Below are 25,591 nucleotides of genomic sequence, written 5' to 3' on the forward strand. Positions count from 1 at the left end.
ATCTTAAAATACACACATATACCTACACACATACATAGATATGTACAGCTCCAACTACTGACATAGGAACTGGTGCCACTTACCATAGGTGATTTATAGTATCTATGTAGTATATTTATGAAATCTGTAATTGTTAGCATTCCTGGAACAAAGAATTACATGTTACAAATAAAACCATGAAAACATTTTTAAAAATTTCAAATGACAAGTGAGCCTAGAATATATACTAGAAGAGCTTATAAAATATACTTCGAAGATATCACGCAGAGTTTAATATATTATTTAAAACTATTGATGTGTTACTTGTGTATACCAAACTGGATATACAAATTTAGCTGAAATTAAACCTGACAGTAAGTACTACGGAACTAACCAGAGAATTTGGCAAATCGATGAGAGAAAACTCATTAATTGATACAAATTTGAAAAAAGAATTGCAGTTACATGTAAATAATTTTAAGTACTTTAAGATAAAGTATTCCGTAAGCTTTAGAAACGTGACAATTCTGGGCACTTGGATTGTTTCCCAAGAAGCATTCTAAACACAATGGTTTTAACAAACAGTTGCCATTTATTGAGTGCTTTTGACGTGCTAGACACTAGGATGACACGGATGAAAAAGACATGAACTTCTTCCCTGACGAAATTAAAACCTAGAAGCAGACGTAACGATCATTTCAAAATAACGTGAAGAATACTAAGAGAGACAATGGCATTGTCTGCTGTGATTCATAAGTAACGATGGCATTTAGATACCTGTAAGTTACACAACAGTTTTAACAGTATAACAATGGTCTGGCAGAGACATCAGTCATGTTTACAGCATCTAATTTGCCCTGTCAAAAAGGTGTGCACCAGCAAGATGAGTGCGGGGCCCAGGGATGCCATATGCCATGTGTGGCCCAAAGTGGGGCAGCTGGCTCACATCTGACTGTGGTGTCCTACGTGGGGTTTGTTCATTGGGCTGGTAAAAACACGTAAGCTCTTCAGAGAGCCAGAAAGTTGCTAAATTAAAAGAAATTCAACAACAGCAACAACAAAAGCTCCATAAAAGTTACAACAGTGTGTAGACTTCTCAATGAGGCGGCAAAAAAAGAAAAAAAGAAAAAAAGGACAACAGTGTTTGGACCTTACTAGCACGTCCACCTTCTTACCCAGTATGTAAAAGCAAGGAATTTTTTTTTTTTTTTTTTTTTTGACAGGGTCTCGCTCTGTCACCCAGGCTGGAGTACAGTGCAGCGATCATGGCCTTGACCTCCTGGGCTCAAGTGATCCTCCCACCTCGGCCTCCTGAGTAGCTAATTTTTGCATGTTTTTGTAGAGATGAGGTCTTGCTATGTTGCCCAGGCTGGCCTCGAACTGCTGGGCTCAAGCAATCTCCCTGCCTTGGCCTCCCAAAGTGCTGAGATTACGGGCATGGGCCACTGTACCCTGCCAGCAAGAATGTTCTTTAACTTGGAAACATGTTTACTAGGTTGAATTCCAAACCGGCATCTATTAAAATACTTTAGGCTTTCTGCTTTCAAGGTTTCCATTTTCGATTTTCCTCAGGCCCACACTGCTTACCTACAAAACTTTGTTTTTTACTCTCCCACAGTGGCGCTGCTCGGACACCGTTGGCTACCAAAGCAAAGAAGGCCTTTTTAACCTGAAGAAAAAGAGGAGAAACAAAACATACTTTCAAAGTCCAGGAAGAAAAATACCTTTTTTTTTTTTTTTTTTTTTTTTTGAGACAAGGTTTCACTCTGTTGCCCAGGCTGGAGTGCAGTGGCATCATCTTGGCTCACAGCAACCTCTGCTTCCTGGGCTCAATCAATTCTCTCACCTCAGCCTCCCGAGTAGCTGGGATGACAGGCATGTGCCACCATGCCCGGCTAATTTTTGTATTTTTGGTAGAAACAGGGTTACACCATGTTGGCTAAGCTTGTCTCGAACTCCTGACCTCAAGTGATCCATCCACCTCGGCCTCCCAAAGTGTTGGGATTACAGGCATGAGCCACCGCACCTGGCCAGAAAAATACCCTTAACGTATTTGACCAAGTCTTATCAGTTATCTTCCATAATAAGTTTCGTAAGTTTGATAAGCTAAAAATAATGGAATTTATTAACATTAGCAAAAATCTTTTTGAATTACACCTAAAGGCATACAGGGATTAGAAATTATTTTTTGAAATTGAAATAATGCAATTAACTTCTTTTTTTTTTCTTATTGTATCTGAAGACTCTTGTCTACATACATACTTTATGTAATTAAAACCATACAAAAGAATTAAACTTCAGGGTCTAATATCTCCTACATGTGGTTATTAATTCATCTGAAAACACTGAAGTTGTATCAAATTACCTGAAATAAAAATTTATTTTTAGTATTTTCAATGAGACAAACAAGCATACTTTCTCAGTTCCCAAAGTTGAGGGGAAAAAAAGGTATGAAAGATACAATATATTTTTGCATTTTATACCTTCCAGACACAAATGGGTCAGGCACTAACATATCATATCTCACTTAACACTCATAACAAATATCTTTTGGGATACCATAAGGTATCATACTTGAAGATTTATTAACAACCAAAAGTTCAGTGCTGAAAATGATCCTCTAAATTCAGACAGCAAATAAGTACAGGGAAAATGTCCAACCTTATTAATAACCCAAGAAATGCAAATTAAAACAAAGTGTCATTTGTAGATGCTAAATAAGCCGATATTTTAAAGTTGCAGCTCCTAATACAAGGGCTATTATAAAACCACTGGTGTCACCAAACACTGAGAAAATATTTTTTCTAACACAGCTAGTGTCAAGAATCACAAAGTATTCATATTGCTTGTGCAACAGCTTTTTCTCTTTGAATTATTTTAGGAGTAGGATTCCTGAATCAACAATGTTCCATGTGACATTACTTCTAATCTTGAAAACTGAAAAAAAAATCCACCTAACAAAACTTATCAAATACTAGCATACCAATGAGAAAAAAATCAAATAATAATTAACATAATTATGATGTTTTCATAACTATATCAAGAATGGTCTATGACAATAAAAATGTAACCGTAAAATTATACATTATGATACTTAGAAAAATATGTGTTTAAATGGAAACAATGAGAAACAAGCAAAAAAAAATTAAACTGATACATTAAGAAGCTGGGCTAGTAAAATGTTTCTTTAAAAAAAGTGTTACATTATGGTATGGTTATGTTTTTTTTTTTTTAACTAAAAGTAAATTATTCTCTTCTCACTCACTACTTAAAAAAAAACCTTGTTGGCTGGGCACAGTGGCCCACGCCTGTAATCCTAGCACTCTGGGAGGCCACCCGAGATGGGCAGATCACCTGAGGCCAGGAATTCGAGACCAGCCTGGCTAACATGGTAAAACCTCGTCTCCACTAAAAATACAAAAATTAGCTGGGCATGGTGGCGCACACCTGTAATCCCAGCTACTCAGGAGGCTGAGGCACAAGAATCGCTTGAACCTGGTAAGTGGAGGCTGTAGTGAGCCGAGAACACGTCACTGTACTCCAGCCTGAGTGAAGAGTGAGACTCTGTCTCAAACAAGCAAACAAACAAATGAACAAACAAAACAAAATCCTTGTTAACTTACTAATGAAAACAACTGCAGGAACCTAGAGCAGATGACTTTAGGACTAATAACTTGGTACCTATTTCTTCCTTTATTGTGATATATTTTGCCTTATGTGGAACTGCTCATGCACGTACCTAGTTCACCTACACAAGAATATAGGGACTACTGGTGCGTTGAGGGAGCTCATCAATTATTTCATGCATTTATTTTAACCCGCCCAGCGCTGAGTCCTGAATATAGCAGGGATTCTAGACATTAGTCAAATGACTACAAGAGAATGAAGACGAGGAAATGAGTAGAGCCAACCCAGTGATGTGGGAGAGCAACGGTAACTGAGTGGCATCCAGAAACTCATGAACTGTTTCTGAATCACACCTTTATCAAAAAGGCACCAAAATACACTGTTTTTGTAACTAAATGGCATCCAGGAAAGGTGTGCCCATTTGAATGGTTTGCTATTTGTACCCTGGGCATCTCTGATTGTGGTCCTAGAATATATTATAGAAGAATATAGTGGAAAAGTCGCATGTAAATATATTTTAAAACACACTGAATGTCTGGTAAGTTTGCTTTTCTAAACTGGTTGGAATAGAATGGGAATGGGGGCACCTTTTATGTTTTATTTGTATTTATTTATTTTTTTGGAGACAGGGTCTCACTTTGTCACCCAGGCTGAAGTATAGTGGTGTGACCTTGGCTCATTGTTTCCTCACTGCACCCCTCCCCGCTGCCCCCGCCGGGCTCAAGTGATTCTCCCACCTCAGCCTTCCAAGTAGCTGGGACCACAGGCACATGCCACCATGTCCAGATAATTTTTTTTCTTGTAGAGGCAGGATCTTGCTATGTTGCCCAGACTGGTCTCAAACTCCTGGGCTTAAGTGATCCTCCTGCCTTGGCCTCCCAAAGTGTTAGGATTATAGGCATGAGCCACTGCACCTGGCCAGGGGCATCTTTTAAAAGCACAAATTGCTTACTGTTTTCTTCAAAATGACAGATTTAGCAGAGAAAATAAATGTTAAAAACATTCACGAGGATCATTCATGAAACCCTAAGTAGCCATAGCTATTGAAAAGCTATTCCAGAAAGTTCTGAGTTTGGCATAATGAAATAGTTGAAAACAACTATCCAAGTTGTACAAAAGACAGGAAACACTATTTGAGGGCCCTGGAGTGCATCAACATGGAGTGGATTCTGGGAGCTACAATTCTTGAAAGAAAAGAAGGCTATGCATTGAGCACCACATTCATTCTGGAATTTTTCTGAGGGCATTTCCCACATCATCTGCACATAGGTCAATTTCAATAAGAAGCTGAAATTTATCAAGAAGAATCAAACAAATCCCAGGTAAGATAAACACAAAGAAAACCACACCTAAGCACATCATAGACAAGATGCTAAAAACCAAAGGTAAAGGGAAAATCAGCTACAGGGGAAAAAGACACATTGGCTTTCAAAAGGGTAACAAGCAGGCTGACGGCTGACTTTCCAGCAGAAACTATGAAAGTCAGAAGACAAGAGAAAGAAAACTTTAAGATGCTAAAATAAAAAACCTGCCAATCTAGGTTACAGCATATATCCAGTGAAGATATCCTTCAAAAAGGATTGGCAAAGTAAGGTTTTTCGGATTAAAAAAGCAGAGAAAATTGTCACCAACCAACCAGCATTAAGAAATACTTAAGGGAGGCCAGGTGCACTGGCTCATGCCTGTAATCCCAGCACTTTGGGAGGCCAAGGTGGGGGGATCACTTGAGGTCAGGAGTTCAAGACCAGCCTGGCCAACGTGATGAAAAAACCCCGTCTCTACCAAAAATACAAAAATTAGTCGGGTGTGGTGGTGCGCACCTGTGATCCCAGCTACTTGGGAGGCTGAGGCAGGAGAATCACTTGAACCCAGGAGGTGGAGGTTGCAATGAGCTGAGACCATGCCACTGTACTCCAGCCTGGGTGACAGAGTGAGACCCCGTCTCAAAAAAAAAAAAAAAATACTTAAGGAGTCCTTTGCACTGAAGGAAAGATTCTAGACCTGCACAGAACCGTAGGAGGGAACAAAGAGCACAGGAGAGGGCAGAGATGTAGGTGAACATAAATCAATACTGCGTAAAGCCAGAGTAATGATATCCTGTGGGATTCATAACTTATATAGAAGCAAAATATATAACAATAGCACATAGGGTAGGAGACGGTTTAACTTTTGTATACATTTTTTGCATTGTTTGGGACTTGGTAAAATTATTATTAAAAGATGGAAAGTAGTAAGTCAAAGATGCTATGTAATCTAAGACAGCCTCTGAAAGATCAACAAAAGAATGTATAACTAAGTTCACATGTTCTCATCCATTTGTGGGAGCTAAAAATGAAAACAACTGAACTCATGGAGATAGAGAGTAGAATGGTGGTTACCAGAGGCTGGGAAGGGAGGGCAGTGGGGGTGGGTGGGGGGAGGAAGTAGGGCAGTTCATGGATAAAAAAATGTAGTTAGATAGAATGAATACGGTCTAGTATTTGATGGCACAACAGGGTGACTACAGTCAACAATACTTTATTGTACATTTAAAAGTAACCAATAATTGGGATGTATGCAATGTAAAGAAATCATAAATGCTTGAGGTTATGGACACCCCATTTATCCTGATGTGATTATACAATGCATGCCAGTATCAAAATATTTCATGCACCCTATAAGTATATACACATACTATGTACCCACAAAAATGAAAAAAGAATGTATAACTAAAAAGCTAGCAGAGGAGAAAAATGGGTTAAACATAGTTTGTTAAATCGAGTGAAGAAGGAATAAAAGAACAAATCAATAGAAAAAGTGAAAAACGCATAGCAAAATGGTAGACAAACCTAACTATAGCAGTAACTGCATGAAATGAAAATGGACTAAACGGTAATTAAATGCTATTCTAGGCATTTATTGCATGGTTTAATTGCAATTGTCAATACAGAAAGTAAACGAACCTTGTCTATGACCTAAGTCCTAGGATCCTATCAAGGACTGCCTTTCTCTAATAAGGGCCAATGAGTCCAATGGATCTAAACCATAGATGAGACCACGTGAGAGCCAAACAAGAGGGCTTCCTTCAGTGGACACATTTCTAGAAGCTTCTGGAGGAGACTATTGTATCCAGCTTCAAGACATAAATGACTGAGCACAGTGGACATCTACACACAAAAATCTCTGGTCAAATAGTGTAATAATTTAAAAAACCCAAGAATAAATATTGCTATTAGCTTAGTTTGTGAATATTTTGATATTTTGATATTTAATGTTTACACCTTGTACAAATGATCACATATAGATCCAACAGATTTAATGGACATTTTTACACTACAGTGAGCCTCATCACACCTCAGGCTTAAAAGAATGATACCAACAAAAGCAGGGGTTTAATTTTAACACTCAAATATGATGATTATTACTTCAGACTCAGAAAAAAACATCCTGCTTCCCCATGATAAATTCTCAGGCTAATCTGCTACGAAAGCATTCAGCCCCCAAAATGCTGCAGATACTGTTTACGGTGAGGCCACTGTGAACAACACAAACAGGAAATAACTGCGTAACATCAACTCTTAAGGTGGCAAATACATGTATGGGAAAGTATACGGGGTAATAATACAGACGTTAGAAACTGATCACGCGTGCTGAATCAAGTTAATTCTGAGATGAAAGACACTGATGCTGCATGGTCAATGGCAGGGAGGGATGGAGGGAGGAATTAATTAATTTCAGACAGTATGGGTCCAACAGAGGGATCGATGTATGTATGTACGTATGAATGACAGGGTCTCGCTCTGTTGCCCAGGCTGGAGTGCAGTGGCAGGAACATGGCTCACTGCAGTCTCAACCTCCTGGGTTCAAGTGATTCTCCCACCTCAGCCTCCTGAGTAGCTGGGACCACAGATGCACACCACCACAGCTAGCTTTTTATTTTGTTATTTTTTGTAGAGACAGGGTCCGGCTATGTTGCCCATGCTGGTTTGAACTCCTGAACTCAAGTGATCCTCCTGCCTCTGCCTCCCAAAGTGCTGGGATTCCAGGGGTAAGCCACCTCCCCCAGCCCAATGGCAAGGTTTATAGAGAGAAAAGCCCCAGTGAAGCAGCAGTTCAATGGCAAAGAGAATGTTAAGAATTTAACGTGAAAAGTGGTATCTCTTCTGCAACAGAAGATAAAACCACCAAGGCTCACGGAAGCACGTGGAGTGAATTAAGAGGCCATCCCACTTCTTGTCAACGAGCTAAGGTGCTACACCTACTGGACTTCAACTTCTCGTTTTCCACATAAAATGTGTATCTCTACAGAACAGGGACACTGCTTCATTTCTCAAACTGAAATCATAAGCACAGCAGCTCACTTCGTTTTTCTGATGGCCTCAAGCACCAAGGCTTTCTCGCGGGCTCCTTGGCCCCTGCCAGCTGTGTGGTGGCTGCTCAGTCACTTAACCCTCTGTGAGCCTCAACATGCTGTTATAAAATGGGGCTAATGGATATTTCCTCACAGGTGTAGGGTGTGGATTGAATAGGCTAGGATTTGAAGATGTTCGGTATGGTGCTCAGCACTAACAGCCAAGAAGAACAAATGCTTAAAATTTCCAGTCTATACTGACCAAACCAGAAGCCAACAGAAATTTCTTCTTTTTTTCATTTTGGAGACAGGGTCTTACTCTGTTGCCCAGGCTCAAGTATAGTAGTATGATCACGGCTCACTGCAGCCTCAACCTCGTAGGCTCAAGTGATCCTTCTGCCTCAGCCTCCTGAGTAGCTGGGATCACAGGCATATGCCACCATGCTCAGCTAATTTTTAAATCTTTTTGTAGAGATGGGGTTTTGCCATGTTGCCCGGGCTGGTCTCAAACTCTAGGCCTCAAGTGATCCTCCTGCTTCAGCCTCCCAAAGTGCTGGGATGAAAGATTTATTCTTTTAATTTCATCCACATACACTGTTGACCTGTCCGCAGGTCACTGAGAAAGTCTCAATTCCATCCTTCAGAGATCTCATATAATATTCCAAATGGACATGATACTCGTACAATGCATTAAAGAGCAGTGTCCTGGGTGAGCTCGGGAGGGGCCTGACACTTCTGTGGTTTTGCCGACCTTCTTTGCAATAACGAGGCCTTCTAAAACTTGGCTTTCTTAAGAACACGTGCATGGAGCTGTTTATAAAGCAATTTAAAATCATACTTGGAAAATTCTCCATAATTATAGATGGCACAGGGTGTTCCAATTAACCAATAAACAGGATACAAAGAGGACTAACACAATCTACTTCTAATTTGCAGGAAGAAACCGCTCAGGGGTCTTGAGTACCTTTGAAAATTTCTTTCCTTTTAACTGATATGCAATTTGCTCAAACTATGATTAATTTTAAAATTTACATTTTAATAGGATTTTCAACACATTTCAAAGCAAATGTGATAATTAGATACGAAAAGATAGGAAATAAAATGTTCATAGGTAAGTTTTTAGAATAGGGAGCAGGCCCGAGCTGCTCTAAGAGACTCTGGCAGTCTATACCAAGGAGAACATTTGTGTTCCCCAGAATGGGAAGCTGGTTCCTCTGATGCCTCACTGCTTTCTACACAGCTTCACTCTGATTTTCAGTAATTAAGTTGACTGTGAAGCTTTTAAAATTAACGCTGATATCTACTGCGTCTAGAAGGGTCCAGCTTCTGAAATACGGTCCTCGAGACTCTTCTCCGTCCAGCCCCAGGCCTCCCTTGCCAGCTGTATGACTCCCTCCTCCCTGAACTCATCTTCCGTGCCCCTCCAAGCCCCAGTACTCCTTCGACTTCAGAGGAACAGTTGCCCACCATTGCCATGGAAGGACTGTTTTCTGGAGGAAATGCACTGCTCCAGAAATAAAACAGACATAGGAACATGGGGCCTCCAATGAAAAAGATGGCTGGCTTACTGCTCTTCAGTGAAGCCCACCAAGCAAGAAGCCCACCTGTGAACTTGGTATGTCCATGCCAACTGTTAGCAGTCACTCTTAATTATGAATGAATGGGCAGCCATCTGACAGGGCCTTGAACGCTGAAGTCACACAAGTCCCAGTTTTACACAGATCTCACTAGAAGGGTTAGGGAAAAAAAAATCTTCCAAAAAGTGGAATGAAAGGAAAAATTGAAAAAACAATGGGAAAAGAATATTAAAGATCAACTCGGGGGTCTCAGAGCTGCTCACTGAAGTTCCGGAGAAAAGCAAGCACTGGGAAGAAAATGATTGAGGAAAGAATGCAAGGAAGGCTAGGCACAGTGGCTTTGGGAGGCCGCAGCGCTGAGGATTGCTTGAGCCTCGGGGTTCAAGACCCAGCTGGGCAACATAGCAAAACCCTGCCTCTACAACAAATAAAATAATTAACTGAATGTGGTGGTACACGCCTGTAGTCTCAGCTACTTGGAAGGCTGTGGCAGGAGGATCGCTTGAGCCCAGGAACTGGGGGCTGCAGTGGGCTGTGACTGCACTACCATACTCCAGCCTGGGTAACACAGTGAAACCCTATCTCTAAAATAAATAAATAAATAAAAATTCTAAAAAGGAAACAACGCAAGGACCAGAGGACTGGATACTAGGAGTGTCAGGTTCTAGCGGGACATCACCTGCCTGGCACCATGAACTGACCACAAGACACATGATGATGGAATTTTAGGGTACCAGGTAGAAAGCGAGAGCCACAAAAGCTTCAGAGGGAAAAATAAAATCATATATAAAGGCTGGGGATTTTTAAAAAACATCAAATTTCTCTCGATCAGCACTGGTAGCTAGAAGAAATGGAATGATATTAGTACCTTCACAATTCTTAATAAAAATGATTTCTGTTATGGAATTCTAGACATAGCAGTCTACAGGTTAAATGTAAGTGATATATAAAATTTCAAGTAATACATTCCCACGCATCTTTTCTTGGGAGGTTTTATGGACTCAGTGTGTTTGGTTCAACGGCTCAACAGGTTGTTTCTGTGGAATATGACAAGAGTAAGGCACAGGAGCAAGAGACTATGTCTTTATTGTCAGTTTTTTTGGTACCACTTGACAGAAATTGTTAATACGTGCTTCGAAAAACTCTCAGCCACTAGTCTGCTCTGCTCCAGCACATTCCCAAGCACGAGCCCATGTGTGGCAGGGCTTGCCATTCTCCCTCCCTGTTCTCAGCCCGTTTTCATCTTTTTAGAATATTCACATGCTCTCATCTCTTCTGTCCTTGATGCCATATCAAGTGATCCTATGTATAAATTTTGTCTACCGAGGAATCTTTCTGAATTTCAATTATTATCAGCTATCCCACCTGGTTTCAAGTCATCTGTAAATTAGATGATGCCATCAATGAAATCAATATTCAAGTCATTGTTCCAAAGCTGAAGAGCGTGGGGCACAAGAATACTCTGGCGTACCCCCAGTTTCTCAGCTGGGGCTCCCCAGAAGGCAGAGTGTATTTGGGAATGTGATGCCAGGGAGCAGAAGTACAGGAAGGGAGGAAGGAGACGGGTGGGCGGGTGAGTCAGCGCAGGACGCGTTCCTGAGCCGCCGCCGCAGAGCCCACTGATGCTGATGCCAGCGGGATCTTCCTAGGACTGCATGTAGCTGCTAGCTTCTATCCACCCCTGGCGGAGGAAGCTGGGGTACATGGGATGGTCCTGGGCTGAGGGCCATCCCACTGCCCCTGCACAGAGTGAGGAGTGCTGGACTATGAGTTGATGTGAATGGATTTGGAAATGGCCCACGAGAGGCATCCAACACAATTAGAAACCTTGCTCCAGGTGTTGACTGAGATTTAAATATTAATTGATCTGCTTGGTTGCCAAGCTGCAGCTCTGCATCTCATCCTCTGGGACCTCGTGCCAGGCTCTGCCAGCCTAGTCTAGCTGGAATCCAGACGTGCCTGTCATGGCACGGCCATCTACGCAACAGCCACAAAAGAAAGGCAGGTGAATCTCCTGTAAATTTTTTTTTGGTCAATTCATGACCGATTCCATTCATTCATAAATCTCAGCTGGGATTGATACTACATTCCCCAGCCTCTGCTTTTTGAGAAATCTATCTGCTCTTTCCTTTTATCTCTGGCCTCCGAAATCAGACCTCTTCTCCGCAACTCCTCCAATATCACGAACAGGTTAGGAATCTCCTTTGTAAGTTCCCTTTAATGCTAGAATGTGATTCATCTGGATCAGAAATGAGATGTGGTTCGTGCTGACAGGTGCTCTCCACAACTATTGTGGGCTTTAGTTTCCTCGAATCACTATTACTTTACCTCTTCCACTTTGAAGATCATTTTCCTTGATAATGAACAAAGTACAGTTTGAGCTGAGCAGTTCTGTTTTCTCTTTATTGACATCAGCAGCATCAGCCTGGAACAATAGGACCGGGGCTTCTCTTTCCTTCCTGCTTTTAAAATAATCAAGCGCCCCTTCTCTTTGTGCCTCTTAATTTTAACACTAAACTAGGATTGTCCTGGGCAGCTCCCTCCTATTCAAGCTTTCCTTTTACTTTACTTTTGATCATGTGCTCTGCATTCTGTATTCTCTACTCATTCTTCAAGGTGGGTGGATCACTTGAGGTCAGGAGTTCGAGACCAGCCTGGCCAACACGGTGAAACCAAGCCTTTACTAAAAATACAAAAGTTAGCTAGGCGTGTTGTTGCCTGCCTGTAATCCTAGCTTCTCGGGAGGCTGAGGTGGGAGAATTGCTTCAAGTGAGCCGAGATTGCGCCACTGAACTCCAGCCTGGGCGACAGAGCGAGACTCTGCCTCAAAAGAAAAAATAATGCTTGGCCAACAGCCACTTATTTGGACACTTGCTTGTTTTTTTGTTGGCATTATTCAAAATCACATTGCCTGGAATAATGTAAAGAACAAAATGAAGTTGTTCTGGATTATAACCCAAAGTATAAAATATCCATAAATCCATACTGAAATAGATGACTGAATAAATAAACAGATGGAGAAGGGACAAATCTCCCTTGCAGAAAAATCCCAACTAACTCATGTAGCTGCTCAGCCCTCACGGAGGTGAAGCGTCACTCCCCATGGCTAAGTGTGGGCTGTACGTGGTGACTTCCTTCTTGGGACTATGGCATGGAAAGGAGGAAGAAGAATCATCTCATGGTGGAAAAACCTGGCACACCTCAGCCAGGTAATGGAGAGTGGTAAGTCACACAGGCAGTAAGCACCCTGGAGACGGTATGATGAAAAGGGCACTTTACCTCTCTCTGGTCTTTCTCCTCCAAAGCCACATTCCCAGTCTAATCATGATAAATCATCATGCAAATCTCAGCAGAGGGCATTCTGGAAAATACCTGACCAACACTCCTCAAAACCGTCAAGGTGTCAAACACAGGGAGTACCTGTCTGAGAAGCTGTCCCACCTAAGGAGGCATGATGACGAGACGCGATGGGGTAACCTAGATGGGATCCTCCAACAGAAAACGGCATTATGTAAAAACTAAGGAAATCTGAAGAAAGCATGGACTTTAGCAAATAACCATGTATCAATATTGGTTCATTAACTGGGACAAATATAGACAACACTAACGCAAGATGTCAAAATTCAACTGGGTGTGGGGTATATGTAAATTCTCTGCACTAGCTTTGCCATGTTTCTGTACATCTAAAACTCTTATAAAACACTTGTTAAAAAAAAAAGCTATCATTTATAGAGTATTGCTAAAAGAAGTTACATTGCCACTGTGAGGAAAAGCCTGGATCATTCCTAATGCTTCCCCCCACCAATCCTAGGGTGTGAGGATTCCATTATGAAGTTTTATTTATTTTTGGCCCTCTCATAATTCTCGAGGTGTCATCTTTTGGAATCACTAACTGATGTGGTTTGGCTGTGTCCCCACCCAAATCTCATCTTGAATTGAAGCTCCCATAATTCCCACGTGTCATGGGAGGGACCCAGTGGGAGGTAACTGAATCATGGGGGGAGTCTTTCCCATGCTGTTCTCATGATAGTGAATAAGTCTCACAAGATCTGATTTTTTTTTTTAAGACAGATTCTTGCTCTGTCGCCCAGGCTGGTGTGCAAGTGGTGCAATCTTGGCTCACTGTAACCTCTGCCTTCTGTGTTCAAGCGATTCTCCTGCCTCAGCCTCCCAAATAGCTGGGACCACAGGTACCCAACACCAAGCCCAGCTAATTTTCGTAATTTTAGTAGAGACGGTTTTACCATGTTGGCCAGGCTGGTCTCAAAATCCAGGCCTCAAGTGATCCACCTGCCTCGGCCTCCCAAAGTGCTGGGATTACAGGCGTGAGACACCGCACCCAGAGATCTGATGGTTTTATAAAGAGGAGTTCCCCTGCACAAGCTCTCTCTGCTTGCCGCCACCCATATAAGACATGACTTGCTTCTCCTTGCCTTCCACCATGATTGTGAGGCCTCCCCAGTCACATGGAACTGTGAGTCCATTAAATCTCTTTTCCTTTATAAATTACCCAGTCTCAGGTACGTCTTTATCGACAGCATGAAAACAGGCTAATACACTAACTGATACCTATCTTTCTCTGAATTCCTGGGCTTATCTGGAAGGGAAGGGGATGTCCCCCCTCTCTACTGTGCCAGTCATTAAGTTACTGTCTCTCTGCTCCATGCCCACCCCTCTAACTTGGCTTGGTGATGCTGGGACTTTGCAGACCCTGTTTCGGTGTTGCCAACTGGCTCTATTTCAGGTTCTGACAATACAGGAGTCTAGGGAGGGACTCAAAGCCAGAGCAGGAAGAAGGGCTTGCTCCTCCCGTCAGCGGCTAGCAGGGCTCCTGTCTGCCTGCAGCTCCCGTGAGCTCCACCCAGGCACTGCCTTACCTGGGCACCGAGGCACCTCCTATAGCAGTGGCTGAATACAGTTTGTTGTTTTCCCATTTTGTGCAAAATGAGCTTCCTCAAGCCCCAACTCCCACCCAGAGACATAAGCACCAGCTAGAAGGCACACGCCAGGACCCCCTCTCCTCCACGACACTGTGGAGTACACCAGACTCACACAGCATCATGGTGAAACATGGGTCACTGAGCCTCATCCCCCCGTTTTGGATTCGGGTCTCAGATTGGGTCTGATGAGCTGCGTTTTTAAAAGTTCCAGCTGATGCTGAAGCTGCTAGTCTGGGAATCAGACTTTGAGAACACTGCCTTAGAGGTCTTTATTTATCCTTTCAGTTACCAGTTAATTTAGATCCAGTTAACATTTGCTTATGTTCTTTTTCTGTTCAAATAACTGGTGTGGCTTCTGTCTCCTGACTGAACCTTGACTGATCAAGAAACTGGCACCACGGCCGGGCACGGTGGCTCACACCTGTAGTCCCAGCACTTTGGGAGGCTGAGGCGGGCAGGTCAAGAGGCCAGGAGTTTCAGGCCAGCCTGGCCAACAAAGTGAAACCCCATCTCTACTAAAAATACAAAAAATTAGCCAGGTGTGGTAGTGGGTGCCTGTAATCCCAGCTACTCAGGTGGGTGAGGCACAAGAATTGCTTGAACCTGGGAGGCAGAGGTTGCAGTGAGCCAAGATCGTACCACTGCACTTCAGCCTGGGTGACAGAATGAGACCCTGTCTTTAAAAAAAAGAAGAAGAAGAAGAAAAAAGAAACTGCCAAGACTGGTTCCCAGGAACAGAGGACTTGGAATTGGTTTCCCATCCATGGGTTTAACACAGTGTCGAGCTCTTTGTCAGTGGGAAACCAGATTCCTGTAATCCAGGGCAGGCCATGGCATTGTGACTAAAAAAGCCATCATCTGTGCCTGTGACGACATTTGTGTGCCAGGGCCCACATGGCCACTGCACCGGCCACTGAGGCAGAAGCCAGGACCAAAGGACTCAGTATGACAGCATCCCGTGAGTGCGCTGGGGCCTCTGAGAAAACCTCAAGCCCAGGTCTGGGACCTGCACCCACAGACAGAGAACCCAACAAGCCTCTATGGCAGTCCCCAGAGAGTCTATTTCTTGTAGCTACAGGGCTGTTTCCAAAATCAAACACAAAGCATAACTCTGTGGGGTGTGGATGCACAGGCGGGATTGGTGGCATCACCAGGTTTGATGGGAAAGCTGGGCATGGATCTGGAAGGAGTGGGACCCTGGCACCGGACAGAGGGACATCTGACTGGATTCAGATGAAGCTGAGATTCCAGATCCGGGAGATCCTCCGAGCCTCCCATGGCAGTGGGAACGGCTGGCTCCCCAGTGTCTGAGAATCACCTTTCTTTACTCGAAAGCCCAGTGACGGGCTTTCCTAGGGCAGACGCCTAGTGCGGGCCTCTCACCCTCCCACCCTTGCCGCCCCTTGACCTGTAACTGGGGACAGGTTTCCGCATGCTGCAGGGGAGGAAACCACTTATATGCAAAACAAACTGTGAGATCTTGCCATTTCACAGCTGCAGAAACCTAAGAAGTATGTATGGGAATAGGTGCTAGTAACGTTAGGACAAAGACGAGAAATTTAACACCAGTTTGGTGGGACCGATTGCTATGAGTGGTCTTATGAGAAATTGTTCATTAACGTTTTGTGCACGCAGCCGGCAGTGGCTCTAACCGCTCACTTGGTTGACTGCCTGAAGTGCAGGGCACTGCTGAGTCCGTGTTTAATGAGGCTGAGATGCCAGGCTTCTGTGGCACCGTGAACTATACAGGAGGAATCCACAGGCTTCGGGAGACAGGGGCATTGGCACGGATTTGTCATGTGCCACCTGCACATTCCATACCCAGAGGACACTCCCTCCTGGAGCCCCTGAGGAATGTACAGGTGAGGGGCCCCTTCAATAGGAAAAGTGAACTTGTCACTGCAGCAGCTGTTCCCAATGTAGTATCTTGGGGGACCCACAGCCCCTGCCTGGGCACATACTCCTTTTCTCTATACCAATCTACAAGGACCCCTAGACGGAGTCTGCTTTACCTGGCAACAGGATACTTTCACCTGTGTGTCTCAAGGCTGCGGCACCCCCGCTCTCTACCTTATCATGGTCTGCAGAGAAGCTGGCCATCTTCACACTGCACACTGCCACACTGGCCCATGCGCTGATAGCGGTGTGGGCTGGACTGGACAGGCAGGAAGTAGCAGAGCTCTAGGTGCCTCTGTGAGATATGTGCCGGGCAGAGCATGAGGGACAGACCCCGCAGAACCGGGGGTCTCACAACCCAGAACGGCCTGAAACACTGGAGACACCCCTCCAATGGGAGCTTCAAGTTGTCACTCCACACTCCACCTGCCACTGCAACCACCAGGCCGGTGTTTTGGAGGCAACATGCACCACGTGTGTACGTGCTACTCTGACACCGGTACTGAGTGACACTAAAAGCTGTTTTCAGAGAGGCCCAGGGCACGATCAGGCATGTGGCAAGTCCAGGCTGCTCTTCTGTGTGGCCTTAGGACCCAGCAAGGTTGATATTAGGGGTGCTGTAGGAAGCCTCCACCAAAAGGAAATTTACAGAGCAGACATTGAGGGTTTTGAGGGAAGATTAACCCCAAAACAACCATGCCTTCTCCTGCAGATAATGACTCTCCCGCTGGGAAACAGTTCCTGGCTGACTGCACCAGGCCCTTATAGAGACCGAACAAGCTAGCCACGAGATGCGGAGACCATGCAACCTGAGCTCCCCATCACGAACAGGGAACTACCAGGCCCCCCAAGCCGAATGCTGAGCATGCACAGCGACCCTCTCTTGCCAGGCCGAGACAGGGCTCGCCCAGGCCTGTGAAGTACATGGACACTGCATGGGTACATGATGCAGCTGCTCTGACACCGGTGCCTCCCCGACCTCGATCCACACCCAGACTCGGGGGAGCTCCTTATGAGCCACTGACTGATGGAGAAAAAGCTGGGCTTGGTTTACAGGTGCCTCTCCTGCTGGGCTGGCCCCTGCTGGCACTGCACAGTGTGGCTCTTGAGGACAGTGGGGATTACATCTCCCAGCAGGCAGACCTCCCAGTTGGACATTTGATTTCCACTTTATCAGGACTGAGATGGCCAGGACATATCTACATGGATCCCCAGGGTGATTCCAGTATTAAACCGAGGGGAATCTCATGGAACCCAACTGCAGGGAGTCCAGTCGGCCTCTCAAGAGACCGAAGATGGAAGCAGAAAAGCCAAGCCCGAGACTGCTCTTCCCCCTCATTCTGGTGGCACACCCTCGCATTCTGCTCTCCTCTCATTGGCTCTGTTCTACTCCTGTCTGCGCACAGTCTTTCAGCTTCCCTGCAAGTGGCTCGCCTTGGTCCCTAGAGCAGTTACGGCTCTGATGACGTCATATCCTCAGAGTAACGTGGTCATTTTGAGTACTGTTCTGCAGCTTACTTTTTCTTTTCCTAATCAATGAATCAATGAATATACTCTTGACAAACATTTTCTCCATTATGCAGTATTCTATTATATGCCTATGTGAGGATTTATTTAACTGGTCTCTTAGGTTGTTTTGGGTACGTGGCTATTTTCTGTTTGCTTTCTTAGCTCTTGAGGGTGTGTCAATGGCTATTACTGCAGCCTCTGTCTAGAAAATACTCAAATCACCCCTTTTCAAATACATCTTTTTACCTTGACTTAACCAATGCCAAACAACTCTCTCCCCCTATTTCCATGGTAATGCAGCTCAGCTCCTCTCAACTTAGAGCCTCACAGGATAAACAGCTTCCCGGAGATGATGCTCACAGCTCCTGTTAATTACGGAAGTGATATTTACTGGATCAGTCACCTTGGACTTCCATAAGGCATTGCATTTTTCATGTATTACTCACTTGACTTTCTTTAGGGTTTAGCCAAAATGAGTAATACATGGAAAGCTGGGTAAAAGTCAAATCAGCTGTTACTTGTTATTATTATTTTTTGAGAGTCTTGCTTTGTTGGACTCTTGCTCTGTCATCCAGGCTGGAGTGCAGTAGCACAATCTCGGCTCACTGCAGCCTCCGCCTCCTGGGTTGAAGCGACCCTCCCGCCTCAGCCTCCCGAGTAGCTGGGACTACAGGTGACTTCTACCACACCCGGCTAATTTTAATTTTTGTACTCTTAACAGAGACGGGGTTTCACCATGTTGGCCAGGGTGGTCTTGAACTCCTAACCTCAAGTGATCTGCCCGCCTTGGCCTCCCAAAGTGCTGGGATTACAGGTTTGAGCCACTGTGCCCGGCCTACTGTCGCTTATTTTTAAGTTGGTAGAAATGCCGGTGGTCAGAAGATCTGGTATTTTAAAAAGTAAACCTTCTGGGGGATGGGGGTGAGGCTGAAATAGGTTGAGCCAGTAGTTCCTTTATTTTGGGAATTCAGAACTTCTCGTTATTTTGTTATTGAAACATGTAGTCACAGTTCTCGAGACCGCATCTCTTAAAACAACTGCCTACTGTTTTCCCTACTACAAGATTGTATTTGGATGCTTCCTTCTTTGTGTCAAATAATCAAGAATCTTAGGGTTTTAAAAGTGACTCTGAAGGTTACCTGGTCCAGAGTGAACTCAGCAAAGAACATAAAGCCAATTTGCAAAAATCAATTGTATTTCCCTATGTTAACAAGAAACAATTGGAAAATGAAATTAAACAAAAGCAAAATCATTTTTGGTCATCCTGTAAGTCCTGGGTGGCAGGCACAGAATACAGGTAAGGGGCTCCAAGAGCCCGGGGAGCCCTCTGAGGACGCACGGCAGGTGTGGGGCATGGGAACAGAAGCAGGCCACACCTGGGGGTCCCTGGGGACGTCTAAAGGGCCTGGTGGAGCAGGAAGAGCCTGGGAGGATCATCTAAGGCAGGGCTATGGGAGGGGGTGGATACGCTCCAGGGCACTTTTCAGCTGGCGCTCCCGAGGGCTCAGGCTGAGGCAGCCCTTCCAGGGCCCTTGCTGGGTGTCTTCCCCTGCCCTGCTCTTCCTCTGATCCCTTCATGCTTCCTCCTGGGAGTGCATCCTTCATAAACCCATGAATTCTTGGTTTAGCATTTACTTCTGAGGAACTCGACTGAGGACAATCCTACTTGGAAAATATTTATGTAGAAACAATACACTAAATGTATATGCACAGATATGTGTGTAGACACCCATTTGATTACACTGAATGTAGTTTGATCACGGTATTGAGTATATTATTTAGGACTTTTTGTATGTGATTATAAGTTACATTGATATAAAGTAAGTTGCAATAAGCATAATTTTAATACCAAAATGTTAAGATTCAAATTTTCTGGGAAAAGAGATTGGTAAGGTTCTTCTTTCAAGAGATTGCCCATTTTTGTGATTTTCTTCTTTTTTACCAATATTATTTCAAATTTATTTATCATATGTTCTACTAAATAACTAAGAAAGACCATGAGGATATACTGAGCAAGGCCATACAGTTTAATAATGAACAGCTTAGGTTCTAACACACATTAGACAGGCCTGTGTTCAAAACCCCATCTTGTACTAGCTCTGTGGATTAGGTCCTTAAATTCCACAACAATTTGTGGACTAAGCTTTCTTTTTCTTTTTTTTTTTTTTTTTTGAGATGGAGTCTCACTCTGTTGCCAAGCTGGAGTGCAGTGGCACAAGCTCGGCTCACTGCAACCTCTGCCTCCTGGGTTCAAGCGATTCTCCTGTCTCAGGGTCCTGAGTAGCTGGGACTACAGGCATGCACCACCACACCCGGTTAATTTTGTATTTTTAGTAGAGATGGTGTTTCATCACATTGGCTAGGCTGGTCTCCAACTCCCAACCTCAGGTAATCTGCCAGCCTCGGCCTCCAAAAGTGCTGGGATTACAGACGTGAGCCACTGCACCTGGCCAAAGCTTTCTGACTTAAGTTCTTAAACTCTATAATTTGAGCTTCCCTGTCTTTAGGAAGAAGACAGTAATAGCACATTTCTTATAAGGTTGCCAAGATGTTGAGAATTCAGATAAAACCTCAGCACAGTGCCCGATAGTGCAAAGGACTCAATACACGTTTGCTGGCATTGCTGGTTTTAAATTACCGTATAAAGTAGTAGCCATCCAAAAATATACCAAAAAATTCATGAAAACGGAGTACACTTACTTGTAATGTAGTATCAAAGACAACAAGCTTTGAACTGGTTGGAACGATGTCATAACACTTGTGTGACCTCATGAATCGCATGTAAACACCACTTTCTGAGTCTTCTACTGCTAAAAGAAAAAAAGGCAAAACATCAGTAATAGTAAAGAATTCCCTCAATTGGATGAAGAGCATATATGTAAACCTATCACTAACAGACTTAATGGTAAAATACGAAATGTTTTCCCAGTATGATCAAGGCCCAGGCAAGGATGCTCACTCTCACTAATTCTATGAACACTATATTGGAGGTCCCAGATGGTGAAATAAGGCAAGAGAAAAAAATGAAAGGCATACATGTTGAAAAGGAAAAAGCAAAACTGTCTTTATGTGCACACTGTATGATTTTCTACATAGGAAATACCAAAGAATCTAGAAAAAGTTCCTAGATCTAAAAAGAATGAGTTTAGCAGGGTCATAGAATTAAATCAGGGTTAATAAAACAAAGACAAAGCTAATCGAATGGGGAAAAGTTGGAAGCTTTCCCTTCAAGATCTGGAACAAGGCTGGGCACAGTGGCTCACACCTGTAATCCCAGAACTCTGGGAGGCTGAGGTGGAAGGGTCACTTGAGCCCAGGAGTTCGAGACCAGCCTGGGTGGCATAGCAAGACCCAGTTTCTACAAAACTAATAAAATAAAATAAAAATAAAAATAAAGGGGAAAAAAAAGACCAGGAACAAGACAAGAATGCCTGCTGTTGCTACTCCGTTCAAGGTAGTACTGGAAGTCCTTGTCAGAGCAGTCAGGCAAGAAAAGAAATAAAAGGCATCCAAATATGGAAACAAGGAAGTTAAATTGTCCCTGTTTGCAGATGACATAATCTTATATATGGAAAACCCTAATGACTCCATCAAGAAACTGTCAAAACTAATAAATTCAGTAAAGTTACAAGATATAAACTCAACATAAAAAATCAGTAGCATTTCTATACACTAATAGACAACTATCCGAAATAGAAATAATTAAAAAATCCCATTTACAATAGTTACAAAAAAAACAAAATACTCAGGAATTAATTTAACTCAGGAGGTAAAAGACCTCTACAGTGAAAACTATAAAACACTGATGAAAGAATTGAAGCAGGCCAGGTGTGGTAGCACGCGCCTGTAATCCTAGCACTTTGGGAGGCTGAGGCAGGCAGATCACCTGAGGTCAGGAGTTTGAGACCAGCCTGGCCAATATGGAGAAACCCCGTCTCTACTAAAAATACAAAAATTAGCTGGGCATGGTGGCACAGGCCTGTAATCCCAGCTTCTCAGGAGGCTGAGGCACGAGAATTGCTTGAACCTGGGAGGCGGAGGTTGTAGTGGGGTGAGATTGCGGCACTGCATTCCAGCTTTGGTTACAAAGTGAGACTGTCAAAAAAATAAATAAAAATTAAAAAAAAGAGGAAGAATTGAAGAAGATACAAATAAAAGGGAAGATATCTTGTGTTCATGGATTGGAAGAATATTGTTAAAATGACCACACTACCCACTGTGATCTACAGATTCAATGCAATGCCTATCAAAATACCAATTCTTCGCAGGACAAGAAAAAAAAAAATCCTAACATTTGTATAGAAATCCCAAATAGCCAAAAGAATTTTGAGCAAAAAGAACAAAGCTGAAGATATCACACTACCTGACTTCAAAATATACTACAAAGCTATAATAACCAAAACAGCATGAAGCTGGCATAAAAACAGACACACAGACAAAGAGAATTAGAAAGCCCAGAAATAAATCCACACGTTACAGCCAAATGATTTTTGACAAAGGTTCCAAGAATACACACTGGGCAAAGGGTGGTCTCTTCCATAAATGGTGCTGGAAAACCTAGATATCCACATGCAGAAAAATGAAGCTGGACTCCTATCTCTCATCAGATACAAAAATCAATGGAAAATAGATTAGAGACTGAAAATCTAAGACCCAAACTACGAAACTACTAGAAGAAAACATAGGGGAAATGCTTCATGACTTTGGTCTGGGCAAATATTTTATGTGAAAAGCCTCAAAAGCACATGGAACAAAAGCAAAAATGGACAAATGGGATTCTATCAAACTAAAAAGCTTCTATCCTGCAAAGGAAATAATCAACAGAGTGAAGAGACAACCTACAGAATGAGAGAAAATATTTGCAAACTATACATCTGATAAAGGGTTAATATCCAAAACAGATTAGGAACTCAAACAACTCAACAGCAGGAAAAAAACCCCAAATAATCTGATTAAAAAATGGGCAAAAGAACTGAATACACATTTCTCAAAGAAGACATACAAATGGCCAACAGGTATATGAAAAAATGTCCACCATCGCTAGTCACTGGAGAAATGCAAATCAAAACCACAATGAGATATCACCTCACTCCAGTTAGAATGGCTATTATAAACAAAACAAAACAAAAGATGAGTGTTGCTGAGGATGTGGAGAAAAGGGAGCCCCCCCCCCGCTCTTTTATTGAACTATTGGTGGGAATGAAATATAAATTAGTAGAGCCATTATAGAAAACAGTACAGAGGTTCCTCAAAAAATTAAAAATAGAATTACCCATGATCCAGCAATCCCACTACCGGGTATATACCCAAAGGAAATGAAATCAGAGTGTTCATGACACATGTGCACTGCCATGTTGAGTGCAGCACTACTCACAACAGCCAAGACATGGAATCCACCTAAGTGTCACCAAAAGATGAATGGATAAAGAAACGTGGTACCTATAAACAATGGAGTACTATTCAACCATAAAAAAGAATGAAATCCTGACATCTGTGAGCACAGGATGAACCTAGAGGACACTGTGCTACATGAAATAAGCCAGGCGTGGAAAGACAAATACCATCCCATTCATCTGTGGAATCTAAACAAGCTGATCTCACAGGAGTAGAAAGTAGAGAGTGGTTACCAGAGGCTGGGGAGGGAATGGGGTGGGGGTATGAGGAGAGGTTGGTCAGTTACAGTCAGACAGCAGGAATGCATTCTGGTGTTCTATTGCACAGTGGGGTGACTACAGTTAACAATAACATTTTGTACAGTTCAAAATAGCTAGAAGGGAGGATTGTGAATGTTCCTGCCATAAAGAAATGATACGTGTTTTAGGTGACAGATATACTAATTATCCTGATTTTATCAGTACACAATATATACATGTACTAAAACATCAACCTGTATCCCATAAATATGTACAATTATGTGTCAACCAAAAATAAAACTTAAAAAAAGGAAAAAAGTACAATAAAGCAAATGCAAATAGAAAAAAAGGCTACTATATTTGTATCTACTAACTCATTGTTAGCAGACAGAAATTTAAAAAAATTTTAAAGGTACTATTTACATAAATGCTGTATGGAAATACGGACTTACACAGGGAACAGAGAGCACTGAAAATGGTAACAATGTGGACAAATATACAAATGCTTTCAAAAATTATTTAAATCTCTCTAAAAGCTAATTGACAATTTATTTTTTATTTTATGTATTTTTTTTTTTTTGAGACGGAGTTTAGCTCTTGTCACCCAGGCTGGAGTGCAGTGGCTCGATCTTGGCTCACTGCAACCTCTGCCTCCAAGGTTCAAGTGATTCTCCTGCCTCAGCCTCCCGAGTAGCTGGGATTACAGGTGCACACCACCACGCCTGGCTGATATTTGTATTTTTAGTAGAGACGGGGTTTCACCATGTTGGCCAGGCTGGTCTTGAACTCCTGACCTCAGGTGACCTTGCATGGCTCGGCCTCCCAAAGTGCTGGGATTACAGGTGTGAGCCACTGTGCCCAGCCCTAACTGACAATTTAAACAAAAATAATGACAATGTATTGTGGGGTTGATAGCACACTGATAAGGAAAAGGCAACACCGTCCAACCAATCATGGAAATCTAGGAGTCATCCTTGCCAATGTCCTCGTCACCCTAACCAATTTATCACAATGCCTTGATTTTGCACCCCAGAACCCTCAAATCCACTCATTTCTCTGCCTCCATGGCCACCCCCCTAGATATCCTAACTTCCTCACCAATCCTTCTGCCCCCTGCATCTTCCACAGCTGTCCACACTGCATCCAGGAAGATTTTGCCAGATGCAAATATAATCTAATCCAGCTGCTTTAGAATAAAGGCAAAACCCTTGAAGTCACCTAGAACAGCAGTCCCTAGGACTGGTTTTGTGGAAGACAATTTTTCCACTGGGGGTGGTAGTGGGTGGTTTCAGGATGAAACTGTTCCACCTCAGATCATCAGGCACCAGATTCTCATCAGGAGCACACAACCTAGATCCCTCGTGGGCACAGTTCACCATCGGGTTTGGACTCCTATGAGACACTAAAGCTGTCCCTGATCTGAGAGGATGCACAGCTCAGGCCATAATGCTGGCTCACCTGCCCCTTGCCTCCTGCTGTGCAGCCCATTTCCTAACAGGCCAGGGAACTGTACTGGTTCATGGCCCCAGGACTGGGGACCCCTGACCTATAAGACCTGGGAGGCCTGGCCCCCGCCTACCTCCCTGCCTCTTGTATTAAACACTCCTGCTCCGTATTTTCTCCAGCCCCCTATTTTTTTCCAGTCCTCCATCAGTGCTCTGCTGTCTCTTCCATGGGGCCTGACACTACTGCTTCCTCTGCCTGAAATACTTTCTCCGTCTGTTTGTGGCCCAGTGAACTCCTTCATTAGACCTTGGCTCAAGGATATGACTGGTGAGTCATGGAACCTGAATTTGAACTTGAAGCCTCTGGATTCCAAAGCTGTGTTCTTAGCCAAGCTGATCCCCCTCCTTCCCTCGGCCTGCCACAACTGCTTTCCCCGTTCTGCCGAAATCCTTCCCTATTTTCATGGGTCAGTCCAAATTATGCCATCTGCAAGAGACATCCTTGACAGCTCCATTCAGCCCACACCGATCTGTGCATTTTAGGAAGATCTGGACTACTTGGGAAATATCTGAGAAGAAAAACATGTAGTGTATAAGCTAATTAGCAAAACAAGTGTTAAACAAGTGATACTAACCAAGCTCTTTGGCTGTGGAA

General features: G+C 43.3%; 1 protein-coding gene across 12 annotated transcripts in view; it reads right to left on the bottom strand.

Moving 5' to 3' along the window:
• Window positions 1–25,591, bottom strand: part of PRKAG2 (protein kinase AMP-activated non-catalytic subunit gamma 2) — a 320,167-nt gene that overhangs the window by 18,359 nt on the left and 276,217 nt on the right. For 8 of the 12 annotated variants that reach the window (XM_034965285.3, XM_034965279.3, XM_034965284.3 and 5 more), the window contains 3 exons: window positions 20,559–20,668; window positions 1,567–1,648; window positions 84–142 (listed from right to left, as the gene is read on the bottom strand). In XM_034965285.3, coding sequence (XP_034821176.1) covers window positions 84–142; window positions 1,567–1,648; window positions 20,559–20,668 — 251 coding nt within the window. The remainder of the gene's footprint in view (window positions 1–83; window positions 143–1,566; window positions 1,649–20,558; window positions 20,669–25,591) is intronic. The other 4 variants (XM_034965286.3, XM_034965280.3, XM_034965290.3 and 1 more) reach the window with 1 other exon arrangement.

This window comes from Pan paniscus, chromosome 6 (genome assembly GCF_029289425.2).
Source record: "Pan paniscus chromosome 6, NHGRI_mPanPan1-v2.0_pri, whole genome shotgun sequence".
NCBI classification, from domain to species: Eukaryota; Metazoa; Chordata; class Mammalia; order Primates; family Hominidae; genus Pan; species Pan paniscus.